General features: G+C 37.9%; 1 protein-coding gene across 1 annotated transcript; it reads right to left on the bottom strand.

Moving 5' to 3' along the window:
* Positions 1-924: 924 nt before the first annotated feature.
* Positions 925-10063, bottom strand: acsl3b (acyl-CoA synthetase long chain family member 3b). The gene is made up of 15 exons (XM_020922214.2): positions 9864-10063; positions 7745-8156; positions 6830-7007; positions 6642-6751; positions 6346-6484; positions 5423-5573; positions 5161-5284; positions 5007-5078; positions 4765-4904; positions 4514-4686; positions 4315-4389; positions 4035-4226; positions 3845-3959; positions 3618-3775; positions 925-3227 (listed from the first exon to the last, which is right to left on the bottom strand). The coding sequence occupies exons 2-15, from the start codon at positions 8093-8095 to the stop codon at positions 3070-3072; spliced, it is 2136 nt and encodes a 711-aa protein (XP_020777873.1). The 5' UTR covers positions 8096-8156; positions 9864-10063; the 3' UTR covers positions 925-3069.
* Between the last annotated feature and the right edge of the window lie 8988 nt (positions 10064-19051).

Below are 19051 nucleotides of genomic sequence, written 5' to 3'. Positions count from 1 at the left end.
AAAACAAATAAAATGGCTCAATAATAATACTAGACTAAATGTGTTCAAATTGGTCAAGGATAGAGTGATAATACGAAAAATGTTGTGTTTTGTTTTTGCTCTGCCCAGTGTCTGCGGTGGTGAGCTGCTTCGGTGGGGTGTGTGCGTCAGAATCCGTGGGTTAATGAGCAGAGCATTATGCCTCTGACTCACTCTTCTCCCGAAGGCCTGCTTTGATAGATGGATGAAATGCAGAGAGGAGCTTGTGTCCATGTCCTGTTGTCTTGTTTTATTGACAGCAACAAAACAAACAAGATATGAATCCGCTGCAAGCTTAATATGGGTTTTTTTATTGTTTGAGTTGGTAATTACAGTACAGTGCATAGGAAATGTAGGTGGTGATACATAATGCTCATTTTTATTTGTATCTTAACTATATTAATCTTTGTTGAAAGGGACCCAAAAACTATACAATATATTTATTTATTTACTGTCATTTCAGTTTTGTCTGGGTGTAGTCTGATTAGTAAATTAGATTAATTAGATTTTTAGAGCAAGGTTTACTCATATATTTAGATTTAATCCATCAATTTGGAAAGGAATAATGCATTGATGTCCAGTCAAATGTCACATGGGGACAGGCCATCAGCCCACACAAAGGGGAAAAAAAAAGAAAAGGAGACTCCTGGTAGAAAAAAATGCAAGGTTTCATATGTTTGTGAATTGAAAACACCATCGATGACTGTGCCAAACACAATATCTTTTGTTTACTACCTTTTATTGAACATTGATTCCCAGAAGCACATGTTCTGTTTGCACTCAAAGACACCATACACACGAATATGAGGCCTTGGTTGCCATAGAAACCCCCTCTTTGGAGGATGATTCTAATCAAGATGCTATCAGTTATCTTTAACACTTCAAAAACAAGATCAAAACAAGAGATACTTACAAGACAAAATTTATTACATAATTTTCAAGGCCAAATCACAAATAAATTAAGGAAGGAGACACTTTCAAGAAGCCCAGTTGAAAGGGCAATGTAACCACACAAAAACAAAAAGGTAACCCCAAAACTGGTCAGTAACAAACATTATTAAATATGTTAGGAGGATGCCTGCACATAAGAAATACATATGAAGAAACCGCCTCCCATGTATTTACAAGTGAAAATATCAACAGCAGTGGTTTGCATACGCACCACCAGCCGTTCAGCCAAATGGTCGCTGTCAGTAGGCTCATCAGCACACAACAGAAAAGGTTTTGGAGGAGCACTTCACATTCTTCAAACCCTGCAGACAGCTCATGTGTGTAAGAAAGGCAACGAGCCTCTAGCCAGGCAGAGGGAGAGCAGCAAACAGCACAGTAAGCTATTGACTTTTTCATAAGTGTTGTTTCAAAAAAAAAAAAAAAATAACAAGAAAAATGGGGTCCCCTAAAGTCAAACAGTTGACATGCGAATATTGCAACCATTGTAGGCATCTGAACATTTAAAACTGACTGTACCATTGTCAATCCTATGAGTTAGTACAAGCAAATGAAATTTAGCATTCAAAGTAGGCTCCTCTTGCATGTTCCTGCCTGAGAAATGTAAAGAACAAACTAAGCAGCTCAAAAACAGGGGTGCATCATCGCCTGTCAAATACCAGTAAGTTGTTTATATGGTTAAATATATAATGGCAGTTAAAAGTCAACCCTTTTTATATACATTGCACATACATTATAACACACAATCTGGATATGGATATTTTTTTTCTTCTCTCCTTGGCAAACTTTTGCTATGATGTCTTCAGTTGTTGTAACCGGAGTGCCATTTTCTAACCCCAATTTCAAGTAAATGTTCAAGCACTTTGGTATATTTGCACACACTTCATCATGCAGTTTCTATATAGCCAAATAACAATTTTAATTTTTGAGCATACTACATTTCAATGGGCTACATGTAGACTTCCCAATCAGTGTCTCTACCGTTTCTATGTGAACTCTGATTTTAAATTTCATAAACTCTGCCTTCATTGAAGAGGCCCTAAACATTCATACACTAAAGGAGGGTCAATTTCCTTCCTAAATACTTTAAAATGTGTATATAAATATTGCACATTCATTTCATATGTCATTATTGTAAGTACAAAAGTTAAAAGTATACTAGTAATCTAAAAGGAGCAAAATGAGAACACAAAACATCGCACTCAAAGGATGGAATTAAACTGTTATCGAAGACTGCTGAATCTATACATCTCCTATATGTAACTATGCTACAGGCTAGGTTCCCTTGAAGTCCGAACGGAGACTTGGTTGAGACTTGAGGAGTGTGTTAGTGGCAAATGTGGTAGGGCCATATCAGTAAACCAATAAAAACCTGGATAGAAATAAAGATAAATCTCATTTGACCGTTACAGTGAAGGCCTTAGGGAAAATGCGTCAAGTCAGAACATACATGCCCAAAGTAAAGTCTTTTGGGATAAAAATAAAGCATGTAAAAAAACAACTGATTAAAGAGCATTATAAAAACAAATAAAATAAAAAAATATGAACAGTATGAAAAAGCATTCAAGAACATTCTTAAAAGCATTTCCTCACAAAATGTAATACCAGATAAAGAAGAAATCCCTGCATAAGTTCCTCCATCTTTCCCTATCAAATACCTACACTACAAGTCTGAGACCACTACAGGAGAGGAGTGGACAAACAAAAGGATGGAATATAATAAAAAGCAACAGACAAGACATGGGGACATTGATCCACACAGCCTGACATTTGTTTCTCTTCAAGTCACCCGGACTTTATGTGCCACCTCGGTTGTCATGGCGACTCTAAGGGCTAAATCGGTCCAAAAGAGGAAAACAGTGCTTGCGGCGCCCCGTGTTTGTATGGTTTAGTTAGGGGACCTGCAGCCTTTTGGTCATGACATGGAGTGTTAGGATGGATTCAAGTTCTTTTTCCTTCTTTGATAGAAGCTGGTTAAGGAAAGCCATGGAGTAGTTTTCCTGCAAATGTGTGCATGTCTAAATAAAAGTATGTCTTCATCCAGCTAGTGGTATCTGGACTCCTCATAAATGTGTGCAAATATAAAGTTGTGTTTTCCGAATGTTATTTTCCGCCGTACATTCTCTCGATGTCCTCCTGGTAGTGTGTTTTGAGCTCTTTGCGCTTGAGTTTGAATGCGTCAGTAACTAATCCAGTCTCTGGGGTCCAAGGCTCAGCACTCAGACGAATCTTCTTGGGGATCTCAAACCTCTCCAGTTTTCCTACAATAAACAAAAATATATAGCATTTTTCTATACTATATCTTCATACATCACATGCACAAATCAGAGGAAGTGGAGACAAAATGTCAACTTGTATAGCAGCTAAAGAAGAGGTGAGCACAGATGGCCACCCTCAAGGTATTTGTGTCTGATGCACTTAACCAGTGCTTTTTGTACGCAAATAATATCACCAAGAACTACTATAAATGAATCTAGAGCAGAAAAATTTGAATTATTACAAATTACATAAATGTATGAATGTCCATAATTGTTGTGGCTAGTCACTGGTTGCAATTTCTCTGTATTGGATGTTCATCATGACATCATTCCTCATGTTACACACAATTTCAGATTTCATAAAGTATACTGTTTATAGATTTGTGCTGTTACCAGAGATTGCAGCTTCAGTGATGACGCGAAGCACCTCTTTTTCTATCTGGGCGTTGTTGCAGAGCTCTTCCCATGTGCCCTTCACTTGCTTTTGCTCAGCCAGTGCCATTAACTGCTTTTGATTAGGCACCACAAAGCTGATCACGTAGGACTGGTCACTGTGAGCCAGAGACTGTTATTAATAAAAGATTTTAGGTTAAGAAAATACATATATATGTTAAGAGCACCTGTTTGCATAGGCACAGATGTTATCAATGAGAGAACAGTTCTTCAGGACAGCTTCTACTTTCCCCAGAGAAACATATTCACCGGCTTGCAGCTTCACCAGGTCCTTCTTGCGATCTATGAGAAAACAATTCTTTACAGAATTTGCATACAGTTTTTTATTTGCATAAATGTTTTAAAAAAATAATCTACCGATGATTTTGAGGCATCCATCAGAGTGAAACTCCCCAATGTCTCCAGTGCAGAACCATCGCTGACCTTTCTCATCCACATAGAAGTCATCTTGGTTTTTTCCTGCATTTTTGTAATAACCCATGGTAACATTGGGACCACCAATTAAAATTTCCCCTCGTGGGTTGGGCTTGTCTGAGCTGTAGTATCCACCTAGGAGAGTACATGGAAATAATTAAAAATTCAAACTGAAACTTTCCAATAATTCTATGCACTTTTTATAGGTTGATGTATGGCTTACCTTCTTGCCAGTCCTTTAGTTGGATCTCAGAACACACAAGCGGTGCACCAACACGTCCTGTGCTGTAGTCCCAAGCTAAAAAACATCACAAATGTGATTAGTGGAACAAGTTTCAAAAAACAGTCATGTTTACAGTGTCTCCTCTTTTAATTTCCCAGAGGAAGCCAAAACAACAAACAGTTTTACATAATGAACCTACCCTCGCTGATGGTGCCAGCACCGCAGGTCTCCGTCAGGCCATAACCCTGTCCCACGGGGCAGCAGAGACAGATGTTCATGAAACGCTGTGTAGCTGCAGAGAGAGGAGCTCCTCCAGAAAGCAAGAGCCGCGTGTGTCCTCCCAGCAGTGCACGTACACGCTTGAATACTAGCCTGTAGGGACCAAAAAAAAAAATTAGTCAAGTTAACTTCACGGATGCATCAACAGATGAATTTGCTTATTAAGCTAACCTGTCGCAGAGAGGTGTGCTGTAGCCCTTTGAAATCTGCTCCATTTTGTAGTTGTATGCCAGAACAAAGAGGGTCTTCTGGAACCTGCTCATCTCTTCCACTTTGGTCATGACATTCTTATAAATCCGATCCATAATTTCCTACACACACACCAAGGATTTGACATGTAATGACAGTGTTTGATTAAAGACAATGGCATCTCTTAAAATGTAATGTAAGTAAAATATTTCAAATGCCTTTACCGGTACAGCTGCCATCAGAGTAGGTTTAAGCACACTTGTGTCTCCTTTACTACCTTTCTTTATCTTGGTAGACTGAAAAGAAACATAGCATTTTAAGTCATGATAAAATAATAATAAAAAGGCAACACAACCTCTAACACAGTGTGCTGGTTACCTGGTCAGCAAGTGTCTGAGGTGAAGAATAGCCAATGCGACATCCATGAGAGATGCAGACCAGTTCAGCACTAAGCTCTAACACGTGCGCTAATGGCAGGTAGCCAATGTACGTGTCCGTTTCACTAGAGCGAAAGTAACAAGTTTGAGTCTGAGTAATGTTATGCAAAAAAAGCAACCTCAAACTGAGGTGAGAGACAGACAATGACACCACAGGGGAGAAGAAGTAAGAGAAATGGACAAAGGATGGGAAATGGACGTACTTGAGGTTGGGTACCCGCTCAGCCATGCCCGTGATGCAGGCGATGATGTTGCCATGGGAGATCATGACACCCTTGGGGATGCCTGTTGAGCCGCTGGTGTACATGATGACTGCAATGTCTGAGGGCACTGGCTGTCTGCGGTCAACTGAAACTGCAAAAATGAAGGAGGAAATGGAACAGAGAGCAGGATTACTACTGAGAAGAACTACCAGGCAATAAAGTGAGCGAGTCATATTAGTCACAAAAAATACTGATAAACTCTAATATATTGTGACAAGATTTCCTAACAATATATGAATCAATACACAGATGCATAAAGTGCAATGTACAGTGCTAATTGGTTATAAATTGTCAAATTATACATAAAAGTACCTGCTGAAAATAACAATCAAAAATTAACTTTTTCACTTCTAAAAATAATAACTAAATGGATGTTAGTGGGATATAAAATGATTAGTCACACGCTCTCCATTTTGACTTATTAATCTGTTGAAAAAGGGTACAAAGAAAATGGAACAGTGCAAAAGAATATAGGTACAGAATACTTGTTTTCAAGTATAGATATTGGCTGATACCACTGAATCAGTACTGCATCAGATATATCGCCCATCCCTAGTTTCAGTTTCCTATTATGTGCACCTTTTTGAGTTTTTTTCCCATTCTAAAAATATATTTTGTTCCAAATTGTTAATCACTATGGCAACATTTCTAATTTTTAATTATTCTGAAAGTCATGGATGAATGCCCAAAGGAACCATGGCTGTTTTGTGACTGATTTGACCTTAAGCTTGCTGTGTCACGCCTCAAATAATTTTCATTCATCAAAACATTAGGGCGTGGGCTTTGTATTAGGCTCCATCAGTGCACTTCCGTTTACCCGACAAAATTAGAAACCTTTTTAATCTGCCTGCATGAATACTCACTGCTGTCAGGCTTAGATCCCAAGTCCCTCACAGTGTCCATGTTCTTCACCACTATGCCTCTGGGGAGGTCAGGCCAGCTCGTGGGCTTGTTGTCAACGACGATAATGTACTGGAGCCTTGGCACATCACACAGTATCGCCTAGGTAGGTGGGCGAATAGAAAGTGTGAGAAAAGAATAATTAGGACGTGAGGCATGTAAAGCACCAAGGCCATTTAAAAAGCAGTAACTTAGCAACATGTGCAGATCTAGGAGAGGAAGTGTGTGTGCAAATTACAAAGGTTACTATATAAATTACCTTAAGACGACTCTGCAGCAAGTCTTTGCTTGTGATGATGTGGGTGACCTCAGTTTCATTCAACCCATGTGCGATAGCCGTGGGTCCAAGAGTCGAATAAAGAGTTACCACTAGAAAAACAATGTTATGTCAGCAACTATACTATACTATAATATCTGTTTGAATACACTAGGTAGACTGTGACCTACATGGAAAATTGTACATAAAACAGGCTTGAGCTGCCAGTATCCACTCTGCCCTGGTCTCACAGAAGATGGCGATGTTGCACTGGGGCTTCTGCCCAAGAGCTGCCAGGCCACTGCCGAAGCTTTGAGCTGCATGGTAGGCTTTTTCATAGCTCAGCCAATTGTAGTTACCCAAAATTACCTACAATATGTCAAACACAAAGCAAAATCATGATTATTCATAAGATGCCAAGAATTAATATTTCATTCAATTAAGAAATTATGGGCTTTGATTTGATTACTGGCACACAACAGGAGAAAGGTTGTAGAAAAACAGGACTCTGGTGCCCTCTGCAGGATGTTTGCAGATTTGCAAATGTCCAATAGGGACACGTTACTACTTCTCCAGATATTTCTTGACAATGCTAAGAACCACAAGAACAGTTATGGTGCCTGACAAAAACTTCATCATCAAAGCTTTAAAAACAGAACATTACTTCAAGTATTTACCAAAAATGTACTTGACAAATCTGCAGCAAGATAGTCCGCAGCTCATGTGCTGGCCACAGTACTGGCCGCAGCTTCATGAGATTGTTTCACTTCTCAGACTATTTGCTGAAAGTCTCCAATCAATTAATGTATACAGACCCCAGAAGCCTTAAACAATTACTTGATAACTAAGGTGAAAAAATGCATGCCATATTTACCTCCAATATTGTGATGCTATCTGCTGTAATACAGCTGACCAATCACTTGATATAAAAACATTGTTCTTTCTTTGAGGTAGAGGGCTTTTAAGATACAGAATTAGCAGAAATTACCTCTCTATTTAATTGATTATTTAAACTGCAATATTGCTGTGACTTGTTCATGTCATGAAATAATCACCTAATCCAAACAATAATAACATAACAAGAGGGTTTTGATTTGTGTCCTCACCTTTTTAAACACCTTCCCATTGGGCTGCACCTCATCCTCTTCACTCAACACTTCTCTTGTGCCCAGACAGTCTCTCTCAGGGAACCTCTTGGCAGCATATTCAAACATTCTGTCCAAAGTGTCCACCCCTGGGTGCAGCCATGCCACCAGTTGACCTTGGCAGTTCACCGCTCTGTACGGACCAGCTGGAAGTCCAGTGATGGAGCGTGCCTTTATCCGCCGAGCTCTATCTAAGTTGGTGCTGGCCCCGGAGAAGAAATACCAGGGAATGAAGGTGATGACGGAGTAGACCCACACAACTGACCGGAACACCTGCAGCAGGAGCGGGTTAATGTCCTCTTTGAGCTTCATCTTTTGAGAGGAAACTGAGACTTCAGTCAGTGATGAGAACAGGGAGACGGCGCTATCAGACCTTCAAAAGAATATAAATACATGGACATAAGAGAGATTCCCTGCATCTAGCTCCATCAGCACATTGGCAATATCAAGTAGCAGCTTAGGTCTGTACACACAATAATTAGCCCAGGGTAAGTCAATCCTTGCCTTTCCCAATCGGTTTCTTTCTATTCTTAGCTTATTCTGAATCAGCACAATTTCTGTCATAGGTCTTGCAACTCAGAGGATAGTCTATGCAAACTGGGATACTGCATCACTACTAATAGCATCAAATATGTTTCAATTACTATACACAAATAAGAAATTCTGAAAACATCATCCCAAGTTTGTAATATTTTAAAATGAGTCCAACTGAATCATTAGTAAAATCATCAGTTTTTCAGTTGTATTTGATTCCTTATATTTTTAGATTTTTTTTATAATTAAAGGGACCTCCTTGTATGCTAAACGGTTAGTCCTCCAGGCCATATTTTTGGCACCCCATGTGACTATTTACAATAGTACACAAAAAGGTAGTTTGCCATCTTGCCTAGAAGCTAGTGATGCAAATCTGTCCTTGGATCCTGGATCTTTGAGGTTGTTGAGGTTGGTCATGTGAGAATTGACCAATGCTTGGTTGGCTAATGTTTCAGTACTTCCAGATGCAACGGACTCTACATGAAACAAGAGACAGCATCCTCATGCTATACATAATGCAAAACAAATCTACAGATAATGTTAGATTTCCTGCAGAATATAACTTTTATTCAGCACACTAAAACACCCAAAGGCCATAAAAATGCAGTCCCCCAACTAAAAAATTAGATATTGTAAGAACTTTACCCTGTGGTCTCCTGTACACAGCGTCAGTACAGACATTTGTCACCTAAATGTGAAAAATCAATCACTGCATCTAAAACCTCAGTGGCTGTAAAGGTGAACCAGTAGCCAGTCACACAGGTTCGTCATGTAATAACGAACTCATAGCTGATGCATGAGTAATAGCAAATAACAAAAGGCTTTTAGTGAATTGAAGACTACAGTCCGCAAAAGCACCACTAAAACCATTGTAGTATCTTAATCTGTTCTGTTTTTTTCATCCCGCGTGAAAATAACATCTAGGAAGGTCATGTGACATCAGTAGTAGTCTATTAGCTAACACTACCTATTTTATCTTTTAGTCATAAGTGTTAAGTGCAGGTTTTTATGTTTATGTAGTTGTATCAGATAAGGATGTTTATTTTCACAGACGCCTTTTATTTATCTGATTGCAGCGGACTCGGATAGCATCGGGCACTCAGCAAACAGTAACAATTTGAAGGTACATCCACAGCATTGTACCAGTGACATGCTTTTCATTATAGCCACATTGTAAATACAGTGTATAGTTTATACTTCTTGTTACGGCAGTGGACGTCTTACAGAGTTTCTTTTATAAGCATGCATCCCTCACAGCAGATAGTAGCTGGTAGCGGAAAGCTCAGATTGCTAGCTCTTAGCGGCTAGACTGTAATGTTAGCTGTCTGGGTTAGCCACTGCAGCTGTTTCACAATGATGGTAGCACGCGGACCTATCTACAATGTTTGATCAATGTAGGCGTAATAAACTGCAGATATTCCATCACTTTAGTAGTAATAATAAGCCCTTGTCAATACGACCTCTCTGAGACCAAATGCACAGCTCTAGCAATAATTTTCACCAACAGCAACATCTGCAAAGCGTCCACAGAGCCATACATTCTCACCTCTTTTCTCGACTGCTAACTGCACGCCAGGATCACAGAAGGATGGAGGAGCGCTTATCAATGTAACAATAGATCTGACATTGTAACAAGTCACTATGTTGCATTTAAATAAAAATCAGTTATAACTATGAACTAAAATGACGATAAATTAGGTGAAAATAGGCAATCTGAGCATCACCGGGCCAGTGTTGCCAGCCCGGAAGCCATTACAGAGCGTATGAAGCGTTCTGGTCGCTGATTGGCTGAGTGGAGGTGGCGCGTGCTTGGGGCAGCAGGGACGTCAGTGGGGTTACTCTCGGTCATCATGCAGCATCAGTAACCCACATCATAACATGCACTGCACTAGTCCTTTCCAACGGACCTAAATATACGCTATTTTACTCTTTATTTGTTCTTAAAGGCACATATTCGCTGCAATTTATGAGCTTTTTACCGCGCTATTACAGTGTTCTATCATCATTTGCTCACACTGAGTTTTATTTTCATTAGGGTGACCAGATGTCCCAGTTTTGAGCCATGTGTCCCCTGTCCCAGCAGATTTCTCCAAAACCACACATTTGTCCCAGTTTTATAAAAGAAATGTCCCAGTTGTTCCTATTTTTGACCAATGTATTACCCACCAACAGTAAAGAGGGGTGTAGATTTGTTAAGCTAAAACACAGAAAACTCACTGATGGTTGTTACGCTTTATTTACATCAACCATCCCAACCCGAGTGTGTCCCAGTTTTGAATTTTGAAAATCTGGTCACCCCAATTTTGAATGATTCATGCCTAGAGATCCTGCCTAATCTTTGAACTTCATTCGAGGCCTGAGTGCTCAAAAAATCCAGCTTTCCCCTACTTCCTATCCCTGCCCACTGCTCTGTAATTACTTTCAAAAAAATTTAAGAAACAGTCAAGCATGTAAGAAACAACAAGGCTAAATTGAAAATTTGCTGCTTGATATAGTGAAGCCTATGAAGAGGGAGGGTCTCTTACTTCTGCAATTTGGAATGAAAAGCCAGTAATCAGATTTAGATTTAGATGTTTACAATGGACAGATATTTTTGTTTGATATAAAAGTAAAAGTTTTCTAGGATACAGGTGAAGGTTTGCAGTTGATTATTAGAATATTCTACTAACAAGCCACTCCTGCACCAATCTGTAAATAGTATATATATATATTTGCTGACATATAATACTGCAGGCTAGAATTTTGTATGGTGTCACCAATCCTGCTTTAGTTTTTTTATTGTAGATTACCAAATAGGCCTACTTCTAAAATATCATTAGTCTAGACTTATAGACTTATATTCACTAAAGTTACACATGCATATATGTAATGGCAATTATTTGGGTTTTATTAAAGCAATCCAGGGAATCTGTTAGACAGAGAAAGTTGCCGCTACCAGAATGTTACAGAGAAATTCATCAATTGATGAAATAACCTCAAGAGACTTGCTGCCCTCAGACAACAGTGTTGTGGTGAGAGGAAACAGGAGTTAGAAAGAACACACAGAGGTAGTGTGCTGATATCCATCCCATGGGCTACCATGACTCACATACCTGTGGTCCACTCAAGTTAATTAGACCCTTTTTGGTGGATCTATTTGGACTAAATGTCCATTACAGATTTTTTTCAATAGATCCATATGTACAAAATAACGTATCTCTTGATTCAAATTGAATGCCTCTCAGTGTGGCAGTCTGGTCATAATATGTGCATAATCGTCATTTTGAACTACATGTCTGAGGTTGAATTGTTTGTCTTATAAAGACAAACAATTAGCATAAATGTGCTTTGACAGAAACTCATAATAAACTGACATACTTTTTATTCATTTCTAAACCACCAGGGGGAGACAAAGGACAAATAGATTTATCCGTGTGCTGTTAAAACAGTCCCTAAAGATCTAAGTAAACCTACATGTTAAATTGAAGTTGAGCACAGCTAACAATGTGATGATAAATTTTGTTGCTGATGTGTCAGTATAAATAATGCTTTACATGCTTTATGCAATATTGATTTCTCTATTTGATACTGAGTTTTGAAAATTTGGTCCACAGATCTCCAAATCACTTTCGTTACTAATGAAGCTCCCTCTCACCAAAGCTCAGCAAACTTTGACCTTTTGTATTCTTAGTGCTGCTAAGTCATATGCCTATAGACATGTATGTTGACAGTTACATGTAAAGTGATCCATACACAGTGTCCCTTTTTGCTCCACAGACGTGCAAACATGTGATCACACACACTGCTGCCTCTCCTCAGGCGATATGTTTGGGGTCAGCGTCAGAAGGCAGATGTTACAAGAAGAAGGAGCACTTTCATCTGTTCTGTGAAATGTGTGTGTCAAATCTGATAATGACACTGTGGACACTTAGGGGAGCATAAGACAGCAGACACATCCCAAATGTCTCTGTGTCTTACCCTTTGGCAAGAGTATGACTGTTCAGATCCACCTATGTCAGGTATGTTTGTATGTACTGTATATAATGTGGGTTATGGTAATATGCAGCAACTCAGTCTTTGGGATGTCACAATATCTGGCAAACAGTGAAATTTATAGAGATTCTTTTAGTTGAAGACCAGTTTAATGAAATTTGCATTTCTGACAAAGAAGTAAATTATACCTTGAACTGAAATGACATTTCTCTCTAAGAGTTTCACAATCATTATCTTTTTCAACTTTTCATAATTATTTAATTATATTGTGACCTGAATAATCACAGCTATTAATTGGATACACCTAACTTTAAGCAAAACAGGTTTGTCATAGATTACTCTATAAAATGCAAGAAGCTGCTGCCAATTTCAATTTGACAAGGATTTTGTCCATGTAAAGTGACACAGGTAGTAGCAGTAATAACATTGAGGTGGACTTCAGTGGGAATGGGGAGTGGTGGGTTTGAGTGGGGATTAGTGAGAACAAAAGGATCCTTCTCTGTCATCAAAGAGGATCTGCTTCAACTCATCCGCAGCTCTGTGGCGACAGCTTCTTATTTGTGAGGAGTGGGAGTGACGGCTGCAGGGAGGGAGGGGGCATAGCAGGAGGAGAAGAGTTTAATGCAGATTTCAAAGTAATCTTTAACTTTAAGCCCTGCGGTCCCTCTCACATGAAGCCCTTTGGCCCAACACACTGAGGCCTATTGGTTCCTGCACAGAGGCCTGGCTCCCCACATCTTTTTCTCACAGGGTTTTCACTGTGGCATTTAAGCAGCATTACTGACCCACAGGATGCAGTAAAGAAGGCACAATGAGAAAAGGCAAAATGATTATTCATCTCATAATGACAAACCTGTTTAGAATATTGTACACACTTAAAAGATTGAGTTATAAAATGCTTACAAAGATCTCTCAAACAACTTCATTATAAAGTGACTATTAATGAAACACATAAATTAAAATTCTACAGATACTATTATTGTTTCCTACATTTACACATTTGGTACTGATATAAAGGATTTCCTGGTAGCATTTATTAATTATATTAATTATTGTACTATTTTAGTCTTTTAGGTATCAAGTCAAAATATAATACAATAATAATAAAGCTTTTGTGTATGTCATTTATTAGCACCCTAACCTTTTATTGATCTTGAGTAATCTTGAGTTATCTAACACCTTTAAATACGGGTGTGGTTGTTGTCATTAGTAGTGTTTATATCCACTTCTACTTTATGACTTGGGAAAGTAAACCTAAGTCCATCAGATGATTGAAAACCTACAGGAGGTCATATGCACATCTATTGTCCTAGTATTTTAGAGGAGTTCTTATTGAGACCCCCTACCCCAAAGTTATTCCTCTCATCTCAAATAAGCCACTGTCCCCTCAGGGTCATTGGCCCCAGACCCCCTGTGGCCTGGCCCTCTGTGGGGAGCCTGGAGGAAGCACACAGGGGTGGATATGGGGCAGGTAGTTTCTGTCATGGCCACAATGCAGTGTTGTTAGAGAGGGTGATGGAACAGGAAGTATGTAGGTCATCATTCAAATTCTAGAGGAAGCACTAGAGTGTCTTTGAGCCTTGTACGTTCAAGATTCATGGGGTTCTGTGACAGGTACAAGTGGAGAGATATACCTAGACATGATGTAAACCAAATAACATTATTTTTATTTGATCAAATTTAGGATTCTATAGGCATATGCACCTTGTAGATCAGACACTCTCAAACCCAGGTGTTTAAAGTAGCTTTAGCTGAAGAAGAATGTATTGAATAAAATAATAATTTGACCTAAATCCTTATCCAGGTAAAAAAAAAAAAAAAACAACAACTAATGGGACACAAGAATTGAAAATGAATGAAAAGATGAAATTTAAAGTTTAATGTTTTCCCATTAATTTAAAAGGGTTGGTTTAGGGGTAATTGGTGATATTTTTTAAAATAATTTCTAACTCCGAGAGCCATGTGTTTCAAGCAAAGGACTGATTCCTGATTTGAAGGAATTACCAATGGTCCCTCATCAGAATGTTAAAAATTTTGTAATGTAGGCAAGTGGAGACAAAACGAAGCAGATGTAATACATGTTCAATGATGAACTGATGTAAATGCAAATGTTTCACAACAATTTTGAAGTTCCAAGATACAAATATTAGTTGGCTTGCTTCTCTGTTAAGCATTGTAAGAATTAGGATGTTTTTGTTTACACATTTTTTATCTTTATAGTCTACCCTGACCGTGAACACATTATCACGCATTATCTCTCTTATCTCACAGGGTCGACGTGTACCACGTGTCAGTCATATGTTGGAGGTTGAAGGCTGGTCATTGTCTTTGTGCGCGTATAATTCAGATTTGTCGCTTGTAATGGCAGCCGGCAGCTCCGGTTTCAGCACCACAGCACTGGACAGCGCACAGGGGCCACGTGTTGTGCCAGAGTTCATAAACAGGTAACATAACATAAACATAAACAGGTAAACTCTGGAAGTTACGTCTTGTTCTTAAGATAGTCAGTAATGATCAGTAATGAGACAGACACAGCCCGCATAGCCTCGGCCTATTTGAGAGAGTCCAATTATGATAGAGCAATGTTGATAACTATATCTTTCACAGGATAGCTTTGAGTCATTAAACATACATTTATTACAGGACTTCACAAATACCTTATTTTGATGTCAAAACAAGCGCTGCCAGGGATCTTCTAAGTTATCTTTTGTGTTAACAAGTGCCCTCTAGCGGCTAAAACATCAAAATACAACACATCATTCACACTAAAAAATACATCTGTGTCTTTGACCATTAACATTCAACATTGTAAAAGTATGTGATAAACATAATTTTGTACAGTATTTAATGTAATTTGATCAAAGTCATTAAACATAATCAAAGGGCATAGTCTGTAACATTTTATACTCGTTTACTTTTTTAAATGATGAAATCCATACATATTGATGTAAGTAGGAAAACACTAGCATTAGGGACATGTTAAGTAATTACAAGTTAAAGAAAGAATATTTTAATTTTTAGATTTGTTTTTAACTCTTAATAAACATTTTAATACAGTATTCAAACTTGTAAGTGGGTTTTGAATAGCCTGCCTTTTCCCATCACATGCACAATATTATCAACATAACAACTACATAAACATAAATATTTACATTTTTATTCCACTCTGTAATCCATAACAAAATGTGTGTTTGTTTTTAATTACATATATTTTTTAAAAATGTCAGCAATTAGACCAGTGATGCTTGGTCCTATGACGTTCAATGGGCTCCAGCTAATCATTACGTTTGTATAACTGCTATTATCCCTTTCATCCTAATTTAGCCAAAAGGTCTCCTCTATCATTTCCAAGCCATGCCTGTCAAACACAAGAGCACACATTCATGTAGTTGTAATCAGATAAGACGCTGTTAGTCACACACACACACACCTGACAGAGTGAAGTGTTGTGTTAAAGAGATATAAATCAGTACATCATGACAACAGTACGAGGACCAGCCCGGTATTCTAGTCCACTCATAAGGTCCTTGAAGCTGTCCCTCCAGGTTTAGAGGCTGGCCCTGTACCCAGAGGCTGTGTGCTTTACAAATACTACACTTCTCATTTACTTTTGTCCTGCTCACCTGGGTGCACCTGAGCAGCCTTTGTGATGGTAAGTGCTCCCAGTTTGGGCCTAACTGGGGTGGGGTACAGAGGAATAACTTCAAACACATAAGACAAACAGCATTTCTTTTGGTGAGACATTGTAGTGGCTAACAGGCCTGGTATCATCACAGGGCACATTTCCTCGTTCTAAAATGAGACGATTGGCTGATGCTTATCTAAATGTCAGCGTGTGATTCTGATTTGACTACAGACACTGGGAACTCTGTGTCGATCAGGTGTTTTTAAGAGTTGGGCTAGATTGTGTTAATTGTTCTGTGTTAAAAATGTAATTATTTGGTTACACTTTATAATACGTACACCCCCATTTGTCTTAACAAAACATGAAGAAAGTTTTAATTCATAATGAACAAAACATTTTCATTTTCTGAGAATGATTCAGGCTTAGTAACTTAATTAAGGGGCTATGGTTAGGAGTTACCACCACTTCTTTAACTACCGCACTGACATGTATGTATTTTCAACTGTATAAGAAAAAAGTGTAAATTGTTTATTTATTTTTAATTAGTGCCATATTTAGTGTTGCTCCTAAATGACGAATCATGTGTAAACTGCTACTATAGTGAAGGGACGGGTTGAACCATATACTACTGTATACTATACTATATAATAATATATAGCAGTATATGTTTGAACCAGATACTACTACGATTGTTATAACTGTGCAGTGAAGGAAAATAACTTGTAAAAGTAGCAAAGTACTGTACTGAGTTAAAAAAAACAAAAAACAAAAAAACAAACAAAAAAGTAAAAAAAATAAAATAGGTATTTGTATTGTTCTTAAGTAGATTTTAAAGTGGATAGTTTTTACTTCATTACATTTGAGAGCTGGAATCTGTACTTTCCACTCCACTACATTTTTGAACGGAACTGAAAAGTAATAGTATTTTATATGATAGTGTAAGACCTGCTGAAAAGGCAAATTGCTTCATTTTTTTTTAAAGTTCAAAGTTTGAGCAAACAAAAATATACAAATAAAAACAGCTACGACAAACAATCGATTCAATTGTTTCTGTTGAACAAAATTGAGCACTTTTTAAAAAAAAATCAGAATCACTACATTTGAAGTTTTGTTAGATCTCTAAATTTTGTTACTTTTTACTCTAACTACATTTTTTAATTGGTACTTTAAAGGTTTTACTTAAGTGGATTTTTAAGTGATACTTTTACCAACTTGAGTATTTTTTTTTTCTTTTGCTCCTGTATCTGTACTTTTACTTAAGTAACAAAATCGAGTACATTTTCTATTAATGTCTTAATAATAAGTCAGATCAGACTCATTCAGAAGTTCTTAGTCAAAGTATCATGATCACTGTTTACTTTTACTGTTTACAATTATTTGTCTTGAAGTCCATGCATTTAACAAACGTTTTTTGTCAAATCTTCATTTAATACAACTTCTCTGCATGAAATATAATTATATAAACAGTTATTATTGCTCAGTTCAATCACAGCAGTGATATTATTCTCTAAGGACCAACTCACTATAGGCACATGCTGTTTTATGGGCACTTGTTGTTTTAATGCTCTTTAAAAGCCAATGAATAATGCTAATTAATTATCAAGGAATGCACCAGTTCTCTTTGGTTGCACAGACTGCAAATCTCTCTCTTTTTATAACATGGCGTGTATTTTTTTCTATTTTGTTGAATGAATGGAAACACGATACGTTTGCCATTTGTTTATGGTCAGATAATGTCTATGATTATTTTACTGCATCCATGTGTCTATCTCCATCTGATCTGCTGTTAATCGCTTATACTGGGCACCATTGTACAAATCAGTCTTATCTCACCAGTGACGGCTTCATCTGCCTCTGGGTTGTTATTTACTTGCAATATATAAGTGCAGAAAATGTCTCGGTTTTTAAATTTAGTTGCTAAAATGTGGTTGTGAAACCCCCTGGCATATTTTTGTATGTCTAAAAACTATATTAGGGACTATTTTGTTGGGTCCTTTGTCTACCACCAGCACTGTTGCACGTTTGGGACTCAGCTTACCACCATAATTGATTTGACATGCTAGATCCAATATCCTTTTCATGATAGTCAGACTTTAGCATGATAACTTTCTTTCAGGCCATTGCCGTTTTTATGTACGTATAATGTTACCACATGCTCTGTGTTAACTGCATGATGTTGCCCCTAAATACAGTTCTTGTTTGATAGAAGAAATACAAGTTTAAAGCCGCATGTTGCATGCAGAATATAAGTAAAAATAGTCCATAACCAGTAGTAAAATGTTGTTGAAATTAAAACAGCTTTTCTTTATAATGTTTGTATTTAAAAACACAAAAAGAACTGCCATAAGCTTCGGATGTGACAAGTATACAAAAGAGTTTCACGTGATGAAAGAGATGCAACTCAAACTTTTATTCAAGCAACTTTCTCCGACACAAAGTCATTCCTTAATAAGAACAAATATATAGATAAAATAATTGATGAAATTATGAACTAATTACGTGAAATACATTTTGATCATGATTAATTTACAGAGTAAAGTAACATTAAAATGCTCACGGGGCACTGACTTGAATACCTCTATTTACAAACACTAAGTAGGACACTTCTTCCACCTCTGTCCTCTGATGGGACTTATATAAAATATAAAACACTGTATTGACAGTGCACGTCACAGAGACCAGTGGCGTCTGAATGATGCACGAGCGGCTCTACAGCAGGTCATGACCAGGCAGTCATTCATGGAATGCGGCAGGAGTAGACAGCACATCTCCATAGAACTGAATCGGCCCGTAGAATTCCTCTGGGACTAGAGTAAAAAAATGTATTGGCCTATTAAACACGCCTAATTATCATAATTATCACAAGTATACGAGGCTTCGCAAAAGTCAAATGATCCCTCATGTGCTTCTTTGTGCGTAAAATTGCGCATTGGCACGGCTGTGTTCCACCGCCTTGTGGCCCGAGCACGGGGCCGCGCTGCACTATTGTTCATTTGGTGCAACAGCTTCTTGATGGCCGTGAACGGTCTGTGTGGGAAATTAGATCGCATCTTCACGCATCAACTATTATTTTACCTCCGCTTGGTGAGCAAACCACTGTATTTTAATGAAGACAGGACTAATTATTTATTGCCATT

The sequence above is a fragment of the Boleophthalmus pectinirostris genome, unplaced genomic scaffold (genome assembly GCF_026225935.1).
Source record: "Boleophthalmus pectinirostris isolate CB_2022bp ecotype Guang Dong unplaced genomic scaffold, ASM2622593v1 HiC_scaffold_16, whole genome shotgun sequence".
NCBI lineage: Eukaryota > Metazoa > Chordata > Actinopteri > Gobiiformes > Gobiidae > Boleophthalmus > Boleophthalmus pectinirostris.
Note: the sequence above shows the minus strand (reverse complement) of the source record. Positions and strands in the feature narration are given on the sequence as shown.